General features: G+C 37.5%; 1 protein-coding gene across 1 annotated transcript; it reads left to right on the plus strand.

The window, feature by feature from the left end:
• The first annotated feature begins 865 nt into the window (after positions 1 to 865).
• On the plus strand, positions 866 to 9767 carry CMAS (cytidine monophosphate N-acetylneuraminic acid synthetase). The gene is made up of 8 exons (XM_065742441.1): positions 866 to 1026; positions 2291 to 2433; positions 2637 to 2792; positions 4337 to 4470; positions 5273 to 5367; positions 6111 to 6282; positions 8072 to 8222; positions 8883 to 9767. The coding sequence occupies exons 1-8, from the start codon at positions 866 to 868 to the stop codon at positions 9116 to 9118; spliced, it is 1248 nt and encodes a 415-aa protein (XP_065598513.1). The 3' UTR covers positions 9119 to 9767.
• The last annotated feature ends 808 nt before the right edge of the window (positions 9768 to 10575 follow it).

Below are 10575 nucleotides of genomic sequence, written 5' to 3' on the forward strand. Positions count from 1 at the left end.
CAGAGCTGGGAGTGTTTCCCCTGGCACTGGCAGACAAGGTGCTCACGTTCTGCAGCACATCTCCAATAACCTGAGGACGACTTCAGTAAACTGCATGTGACACAGTCCCATGATCGACTGAGGGTAGTAGTTTCCAGGACTGACTTTGCAATAATAGAATCATTAAGGTTGGAAAAGACCTCTAAGATTGTGAAGTCCGACTGCCAGTCCATCTTCATCGCACCCAATAACCATGTCCCCTCAGTGCCACATCTACACATGTCCTGAACACCTGCAGGGACGGTGACTCCACCACTCCCCTGGGCAGTCTGTTACAGTGCATCACCACTCTTCTGGAGAACAAATTCTTCTTAATATCCATCCTGAACCTCTCCTGGTGCAACTTGAGGCCATTCCCTCTCATCCTAATGCTGCTCAGCAGCCTTCGCTTTCCAGGGTTTTTTTTTTTTAATTATGTTAAAACCTCAACTTCCTGAGCCGACTTCTATTGTTTTTATTCACTTTTTAGCAGGTGGGAAACAGAAGCAAGGAGCGGAGGAGGGTATTTCTCCCCGTGTCTAAGCATCTCCGTGAGATGACTGTGCCCTCTGCCGGGACTCCTCACAACGAGAAGGGCACGACACGGGACAACAACTGAGATTTACGATGGCAGACAACGGAAAACTACAGGACTCCATCATCCGGGGCTTCCACAGCCCTCCACACAGCAGCTGCTTGGTGCACGCAACTCCCAGCTACGAAAGAAGTCCACCATGCCAATCCCTCCATGCCACCTCCCCTCTCCGACCCCAGCCCCGCTCCTACACGCAGGCGCGGGGCGTGTAGGACTACACCTCCCAGCATCGCACGGGACGTTCCGAAGAACATGGAGGCGGATGAGGCGCAGCCGGGCGCCCATATGGCCGCGCTGGTGCTGGCGCGCGGCGGCAGCAAGGGGATCCCACTGAAGAACATCAAGCTGCTGGCGGGCGTGCCGCTTATCGGCTGGGTGCTGCGCGCCGCCATCGACGCTGGCGTCTTCCACAGGTGCGCATGCGCTCTCGTCTCCCCACCACCCCCCACCCCCCACCCTCCCCCCTATCCTCCCGCCCCCCTATCCTCCCGCCCCCCTTTGACTCTGGAAAATCTTTTTTATTGTATTCTGAAAAGTGCAGCAAGCACCTACGGCTTTATTTTTAACAAAGGAACAGTGAATCGCTTCCAGATTATTGGTAATTACTTCCTCCTTGTGAATCCGTACTGTTCCTTGACTTACTGTGAATATGGTGCGTGTTATTTTCAGTCCCCTGTGAAGCAGCTGTCTTGACAGTGCAGGCATTACACAGCCAAACCCTGTTGGTTAAATGGGCAGTGACTGTTTAAATTAGCCAGACTTAGGCAGCTTGCAGTAAAGACTTCCTCTACATTCGTTTACGTGGGTGTGACTTGACGTGGCACTGTCAGATACAGTTAGGCTTTGATGATCTCATGATGTCATTGAATGGAAAAATTTAACTAAAGCACCACTTGATGTGTGCAGTGCGTTGAGAACACCAATATTTCTGAGAGAATAAAGATACTTATCATCATTTTTGTTTTTATATGCTTTTTTCTTTTTTTTTTTATTGTAGTGGTGACAGCAGCCACCTTAGAGGTGGCTTACTCAGGCAGTAGTGTTTACCATCGCATAAAGCTCAGACTTGGCCCTTCCCTTTGCAAATGTTTATTATCCCTGAACTGTAACAATCTCGCCTTACTGGTATTGAAGGTTTCCCATACCAAAACTGATGTGTTTGTCCTTGAACAGCTTCTTCTCTGCAAGTATATGATGCTTAGCTAATGCACTTTAAAATCCGTGTAGAACAAACTAGTCTTCTGACAGAGTGGCACTATTGCTTGCTGTTAGCCTTGTTTCTTACCCTGCTCTTATTCTGTATACATTGTTCAAACAAGTAACAATTCAGTAATATTTTAGCATGCCTAACATTGTGGCAAGTTGGCACTGAATTTTCTGGCTACGCATCTGTTTTAGCTACCTGTACATATGGCAGCACAGGCACCTCACAGCATTAAACTAGAAATGCAACCCAGACTTGAGGTTTTACAGTCTACACAGTGTGTATTTTATCCCTGTTCTTAAAAATGACTTGTTGGACTGACCTACAGTTTTACTTCACAAATACAAGAACTAGTTCCTTTACTTGCCAAGTATAGGACAGGGTGTTGTTCAGATGAGCAGATTGTCAGACAAGCCTTTTGCTGGGTATTGTTCTTTATATAATCATTAATTTCTATTTATGTCTGCCAACAGTGTGTGGGTGTCTACAGACCATGATGAAATTGAAAAGGTTGCAAAGCAGTTTGGTGCCCAGGTTCATCGCCGAAGCCCTGAAGTGTCTCAAGACTCCTCTACCTCTCTAGAAACTATCAGAGAGTTTCTTAATCATCATCATGGTAAACCAGTAATGAGGCATACAGAGCTTTAATGTCATAGTCACAGGGGGATGATTCACTTACTGTTTAGAAAAATAACTAAAGCCTATAGTAAAAAAAGTTGGAAAGATTTCCTTCTTTTGTGGCATCTGTTCATACCATGCTTTAGGGTTGTATATATTAAAAATACTCCTTGTTTTATAAACATGTTTATTTTTCTTCAGAGGTCGATATTGTAGGAAATATTCAAGCAACATCTCCCTGTCTACATCCCAGTGATCTTATAAAAGTAGCAGATCTGATTCAAAAGGAGGGCTATGATTCTGTTTTCTCTGTTGTGAGACGACATCAATTTAGATGGAGTGAGGTAAAAAAAGGAGGTAAGATCTATCTGTTTCTGGCTACAGTTAAAATCAGTCAAAATTATATTCAACTGCTTATTGTTCATGCTCCAGACATTTGTATATGGAAATGAAATCATGAGTGTGGGTTGGGTTTCTGGAGAGGTGTGAGATCACTTTTAAGTACTGCTGTTTTTGTATTGCTTATCATTACTCAGCAACTCTTTAATTGTTTTCTAGAAGATATAAGATTCTGAAAATGGAAATGTTGTTAACATGTCTAGGCTCAAAACATAACTCCCAAATTTACGTGTTTATTCTTGCTTGGTGGGTTTTCATGATTTTGTGAACATGACACTAAGGTCATGTCTTAAACTAGGGAGGTGTTTATAATCTTACTGTGCAATAGCTAATAAGTGGCAAATAACGTGAGCTGAAATCTTAGTGATGACAGGATGACAGCCTCCTAGCCTGGAGGCTTGAGATTTGCTTCAGCCTGCTAATTTGTCTGCTGACGTATATGAAATTGCAAACTGCCTTTGATTCATGAGGACTGAACTCATGATAATTAGCTTTTACAGAAGAATATGACTCTTTTGTCTAGAGCAAATATGCCTCTCAGCCACAGTTGCCAAGAGGACTGAAGACTGAATTCCTTATTTTCAAATAAGGACTGTATCTTCTCATAGTTGTAAGAGTACTTCCTGTACTTATACAAAGAACTGTTCCCCCCATTGTTTGCGTTGCTTTTACTTCTGTGATTAAAGGATAAACATTTGGTTCCTTTTTTCCCCAAAATGCCTAGTTCAGATACTGTCACAACTTTTTTTTTAAAACAAACACAAATGTGTTCCTCAAATATTAACATTTAATTAAGATATATATATATATAATGCTTCAGATGTAATTTTTTTCTGAGTTTACGAAGTGTCATACTTTAAAGGAAAATGAAATAGGCAAAACTTGATACTAGAGGTAAGTCTCTGGCCCCTGGTTCAGTTTTTGCTGCAAGTTTACTGGCATTGATAACAATATAGGATCTTTTATGGGATCTTGTGTGCTCAAAGGCGCTGTTTTGTTTATCTGTGGGCACTAATTGAGCAGTTTGAAAATAGTTAATGTTATGTGTGTCTCTAAATGGGAAGTATATTGGAGAAGTGCCAGAATAGTTCTACAGACAAATTTTCTCTTCCCATGCTCTTTTTTCCCTTTCTGTATTTCAGGTTGGTCTTCTCAACTCTCAGGTACTTAGGAGATCCTGGTTTCTAGGTGTAGATAGCTAATTTTTTTTGTGTACCCTCTTTGCAAGCTAAACTCCTTCCTACCATGTACCATGAGATAGTAGGATAGCCCTCCATTTTGCTATATGTAGTTCTGAGAAATAGCAAGAAATCTGGTGATTCTTTGTAAATGAGTGAAGGCAATGAGAGAAAATAACGGAAAAAAATAGTGTCTGAATTGTGTTCTTAGTTTTTCATCAGAAGGTTGTTAGAGAAAGTTGTTAAGTGATTCTGAATGAAGATTCTTGAAAATGTTTTCTTTTGTTTGTTTGTTTGTTTGTTTTCATTTCTCTCTGTTAACAGAAGACAAAATGACAGAGCCCCAAAACCTGAATCCAGCAAAGCGGTACCGGCGGCAAGATTGGCCCGGGGAGCTGTATGAAAATGGCTCATTTTATTTTGCTAAGAGGCACTTGATCGAGAAAGGCTACTTGCAGGTTAGTGCTGTTAGTTTTCATGACTATAATAGTGCTTTGTTTAACTCTCATCGCAGAGGAGTTTGAATTCAGTATTATGTTTCTGTTTCTTATACATTTGTTGCCTGCTAACAGCACTTTGGCCTCGGGACAGTTAGCTTATTTCTTGCAATGTAACAGGACTAGTTGTAATCAGGGCAGTTCAGTTGCAGCTCCCTTCACAGCAAAAATATTTGTACAAAAAAAAATGTTACAATATATTATGTGTAAACCTAAAATACTGAATTTTACATAAAGTTTTTGCATATATGTCTCTTGTAATTCAGTTTAGTATTACTGAGTGAAAAACATTAATGTAGTGCCACAGGCTTCTTACATAATCTATAAACTTGTATTCTTTGTCCTATGCCAGTTTTGTGCTGTTGTTTAAACAGTCTATTTCTCTCTCCTGATTTTTTCATCCTAGTGTAGTAACAGAGATACAAATATAGCCCTTTGCCTCTCATGCAGAATAGGTTTGCCACCTTGCTGTATTAAAAGACCTACTGAAATCTGTACATCCTAGTAACTATAATGTATACCATCTTTCTTTCATGCTTCCTGTAGTTGTGGAAGGAAGATACTAACCATTGCTTTTATAAAGTTTCAAATATTTGGCTCTGTGTAACAGACAGAATATCACCGTTGATGGTTCAGTTGCCTTTTAGCTGCTGTGTCTGCAGTGTAACCAGATATTTAGCTTTCATTACAAGGTACTAAACTGTACCATTTTGTAGTTGTATTAAGTTGAGCAGAAAATTGTAATGGATTCTACTTTACTTAGGGTGGTAAAATGGCCTACTATGAAATGCGTGCTGAGCACAGTGTGGATATTGATATAGACATTGACTGGCCTATTGCGGAGCAAAGAGTACTGAGGTAAAAGCACATATGTCTTTAAAATTAGCAATTGTTTCAAAGGATGATGATGTGAATTCATAATGTAGTCTTGCTTTTTTTTTAAGTTTCAATTCAACAAATTAATCTAGATTTTGGAACAACTTTGTTTCCTTTCTCTGTTAAAATCATCTGAATTACCTTTGCTGTATGTTTATACGTATTTCTTATTTAAGTTCTGTCTGACGAAAAGGAAGATTGTAAGCCTCAGTATCTCTTAGCAATGTGTTAATGTAATCTCTGGCTTTTCTAGTTGGTGTCTTGAGCATGCTTAGTCATGCACATGACTAAGAGTGGTCCATGAAGAAGACATGGGCTGGTTATATCTTACCTGCTGCCTTTTCTTTGCAGCTAGTCTGTATTTCTATAAGGAAATAGTAGATAGGAATGGAATGTGCTTACTGTACCTTTTTTCATCCTTTATTCCATTTTGCTTTTCCCCAAAATATGTGCCATATGGAACATAACCTTTCATGCTAAGGAAGTAAATTTCATTCTGATTTTTAAATGGATGACATAACTTACTTGTCTTTTGTCTTTGCGGTCTCTTTTTAATGGAAGAGGGTGAATCTAGTTGAAGAGTAAAGATACTAAGGGAAGAGCTTAAGGGGAAAAGTGAGAATTAAAGCTAGTTCTTCTGCCTGTAGTTCACAGTTGTATTTAAAATATATGTTTTTGGAGTGTGCAAAAAACTTCCATCTGAAAACATAATTTCTTTATCTTAGCTTCGGATATTTTGGCAAGGAACCATTAAAAGAAGTGAAGCTATTGGTTTGCAGTGTTGATGGATGCCTGACAAATGGTCGCATTTATGTCACAGAAGATCGCAAGGAAATGGTCTCCTACGATTATAGAGATATTGTTGGTATCAATCTATTAAAGAAAAGGGGAATCCAGGTGAGGGTTGTTCTGAAGTGTAAGGCTTTATTTATTTTTGATTAATCAACACAATACACTGGTTCAGGTTTGGGACAAACACTGTTCTCAGATTCCTTAGAGGAAAATAAATGTGTATCGATAATGTGCTCAATCTCATCTGTTGCAGCTATGGTATCTTTTTGTCCTTGAAAAATGTGGGAAAACGCTTATGTAGTGTTTTGATAGTACCAGTCATATTGTGTGCTTTTTAGTCTAGACACACATTATCTAGCAGTCGCTTCATATCATTCTTGTTTATTGTGACATGTCTCTGCTATATAAATTGTATGTTTTTGCAATAGCTTTACCAAGCAGGGCTATGTTTGTTATCTCTCAGCTATGTAAGAAGAGAAGATAACCAGGAAAATTACTTGGCTCATCCTAGATGACTTGTTATTCTGACAGAGGAGAAATCAAACCCCAGTCACTTTCGTCTATATAGTTGCTTTCACTGCAACTTATGTGGTTACAATTTGATGTAAATGAAAAAACTTGAACAACACAGATTATAATGTAGATGCTTTGCTTGATTATTACTTTTTTATTATTATTGTTAAATTCTTTTGAACAGAGTATTCGCTTGCATTTATGTAAAATTAGCCTTCCTATTATTCTCTCTATGTGCTTCTATTTTTGATGTAGCTCAAAGAGTTTATTTAGGTAAGAACTAGATACAGATATGGGCTGCCTTCAGAGGGTCTAGTCTGAATCCACTTGCATATAGAGGTAAGCATGGATACAGCAAAGCTAGTTAAAGCCCAAGTAGGCCATTGCAGATACATTTTGGAGTCTCCAGTATGGTGCTTGGGACAGTGGAATAGAGTAGGTGGTTTTCCAAAACTTCATCTTCTGTGAGGCAAAAGAGAGGGAGCTTGTAATTATTTTGTTGCCTGTGGATCCCTGTTTCCATACTTTCAGTGACTTGCAATCTGTTGTTAAAAACCTTTTGGGCTTTGTGCTTCATTTGCTCTACTTCTGGTGTATGGTACTAACAGTCTTACTTTGTGCACCAGTCCCATTCATTCTGTATTTAAAATCAATGTCAAATACTTGTTAGCATTTAATGGCAATTAGGGATGATAAGTTTGTCTGCAACTTAGAGAGTCAATGTTTAGAGATTGTGTCTTAAATCTTCAAAAATCTTATTGCAATCACCCTCTGGTTTTAGCCTAGCCTATGTATTGTTTCTAAATTTCAAATTTGAATTTAAATCTCAGGAGATAAATATGCCACACCACTTCAGTCTATTTAGTGGTCTTTTGGTATTCTGAAGTCCTTCTGTAGCTAAAATGGTGATGTTATTAGGTAGAGAAATCAAGAAGAATGCTTCAAAATATTTTACTTCTACAAAAATTTCAGAAACTGTCCTCAGAAACTCTTCTATTCCCAACTTTGCCTTACATTAGATGACATTGCATTAGATAGTGAGCATCGCACTGAACTGTGGTATCCAGCATTTTGTTTGGTACATGGTGCATATAAGAAGACAAAGGTAAATTTCTGTTTTAGGAAGCTCAGGGAAGGCTACAGAATGATATTTCGCTTTCCCAAAGCACTGCATAATTCAAGACTGTAATATGGTTTTTTTTGGACGCAATACACTCATGCTCTAAATTCTGAATGAGGAAATAAGTCATGCAAAACTCTTCTGATACCTGATTATGCTTCTAAGAGCTACACTTCTAGTCTTTTTTTTTCCCATAAATCATCTTACAGGTCTTTTTTTCTTTGTATGTAGGTTTTATTCTAACTTGACCTGATTTAATAGGTTCGACTCATCTCTGAAAGAGATTGTTCAAAGTCCCTGTCAGCCATGCAGCTGGGATGTGTAGCAGAAGTTAATGCAACAAATAAACTACAAGTCCTGGAGGACTGGCAAAAGGACATTGGTTTGAGCTGGAAAGAAGTTGCTTACTTAGGTCAGTTTCTGCCTTGAAAATACTTTGCCCTTTGCTTTTACACTAAGTTCAGTGAGATTAAAGTGCAAGTAATAACACATAATCACCAAAAGCAGATGCATATTTTAAGTCTTGTTTGGGTGCAGTCTAAATATTAAATGCGATAACAAATCACTATTGAATTTGGTAAGTGTATTAAGATATATTAACTATGTTTAAAATGTGATTTTAATAAGCTTTTCCTATCACAGAAGTATACAGTTGAATCAATTCAAAATTGTGAACTTTTAGTTCATTTCAAATTAGTATCATACAGATTCTACTCTGAGTTAGAAACAAATCATACAGAATTAAATCTGAAAGCTTGGTGATCCTGGACAAAACTGTATTGCAGTGACAGCTTAGTTGTAGAGTCCTGGAAGTAATTACTCAGTTGCTCAAACAATTTCACTCTTCTTAAAAATACAACTCTTTTGCTTGAATATTATGAGTAAAGTATAATCAGCATTGACATTTATCACTGGGATTTTCTAAAAATAGGTACTCATGTACTTCTCAGATAAAAACTGTGGCAAAAATAGAAATTCTAATAACTAGATTGATCAGAAAAACATTGTTTTTACTCTGTTTTTCTCCTCTGTACTATCTTTTTATGTGTCTGCCATTTTTTTTTTTAAATAGGAAATGAGGAATCTGATGTGGAATGCCTGAAGAAAGCTGGCATGAGTGGTGTGCCTGCTGATGCTTGTGCACTTGCTCAGAAGGCTGCTGGTTACATTTGTAAAAGCAGTGGTGGCTGTGGTGCCATCCGGGAGTTTGCAGAGCACATATTCCTGTTGTTGGAAAAGGTGAACTCTGCAAGAAAGCAAATGGAAGAAGTGAATTCAGCAGGGGAGGATATAAGAGGAAAATGGTAACAGCGGAAGTGGAAGTAAGGAGCTAATGACAAAACAATAACACAGTTGTTCTCTTGTTTTTCCACTTCTTCCTCTCCTTCTCAGTAAACCTGTATCCCAAAGGATGGTTGCCTTTCAAGTTTTACACTGTGTTAGTCTTAAAAAATGTTTCTCTCTAAGATTCCATTTTGATTAAGTGCTGACATTCATGATTGTATTTACAATTATTTCAAAAGCTATTTAAGTGCAATTGAAGAAAAACTAAAAAATAGTGTCCTGTAAATCTACTCTTAGTCATTACACTTGTTCTACAAGAATGATGTATCTTTATTTTATAATTCAAATATATTCAGGGAACAAAGATTTTTTTTCATGATTTGTGGGTTTGTAATTCAGACTCTTGAAGATTTTGTTCTGTAAGTTGTGCTCATTTTATTTGCATTTCCTCTGTCAAATATCAGTATGATTTTGCATTTACGTGCTAGATTTTCTTGAGACACATCTCTCAGCAAGGGTTTAGCATATGCTGAAGAGGTCAAGTGAAATAAATACCAAACCTTTTCCTGTATTTTTAAAGGTTGAATTAGTGTAAAAGTAGTTAATGTTAGTATTAGGTAAGAAAAGAATTTGTGTTCAATTTAAGCTGGAATTATGCCTCTTTACCTTTAAGTCTGGTTACGATGTGTTTTATTTAAGCACTTAAATTAACATAACCAAGTGCTTTTCCACAAATTTGGAACTAAGTCTGCCATTAATCTTGAAATATTTCCGTTGCAAAAACTATGTTTCTTCATGTGTAGTCTTCATTGCAGCTGCTAATGAGTTTTTAAAAAAATCATTAATGTGTATTGTGTGGAAGAGTAATTGCTGTTGAAAGAAAGATCATAGTTAATGTTTTGGGGTTAATATAAAATACATATTCAGATTATATTTAGCATGTTAATTTGAAGTTGATGTGTGTATACATTTGTATTTATGTAAAATACAATTTTTACTGTTTTGATTTGAAGAACTCAGTGATCTGTAAACATCTGTAGAACTGACAGTAAAAATATACATCTGTTTTCAATCCTCATATTTGCTGGTGAGTCAGGCTCAGCCTTGAGTTAGGCTGAAAAATAATAAAAAACAAATAAAATCATGGTACTGCCATATAGATAGTTATTGTCGAGATGAATAATAATGATTTCTCTTTTTATTTTATGTTTCTCAACATAAGATTTCCTGTATTTCTTTCCAGTGTAAGTTCTACTGATTTACTGCTTTTTGTTCATGAACTTTGTGTTTACTTCCATTTCCAAAGCAAAAATTTAATCTGAAATTCTTTTACAACCTGTAGCAATAAGGTAAGTAGGTGAATAGTTGAAAAGTGAATTAGCTGCACTATTACCCTCTTCGGTTATCATTTAAATAACTCCTTTCACTGAGATTTAGGGCTCTGCACTTGATAAATTCAATGCATAACAAGAGCACCGTAT

This window comes from Cyrtonyx montezumae, unplaced genomic scaffold (genome assembly GCF_038088225.1).
Source record: "Cyrtonyx montezumae isolate F1298 unplaced genomic scaffold, pur_monq_1.0 scaffold_3, whole genome shotgun sequence".
NCBI lineage: Eukaryota > Metazoa > Chordata > Aves > Galliformes > Odontophoridae > Cyrtonyx > Cyrtonyx montezumae.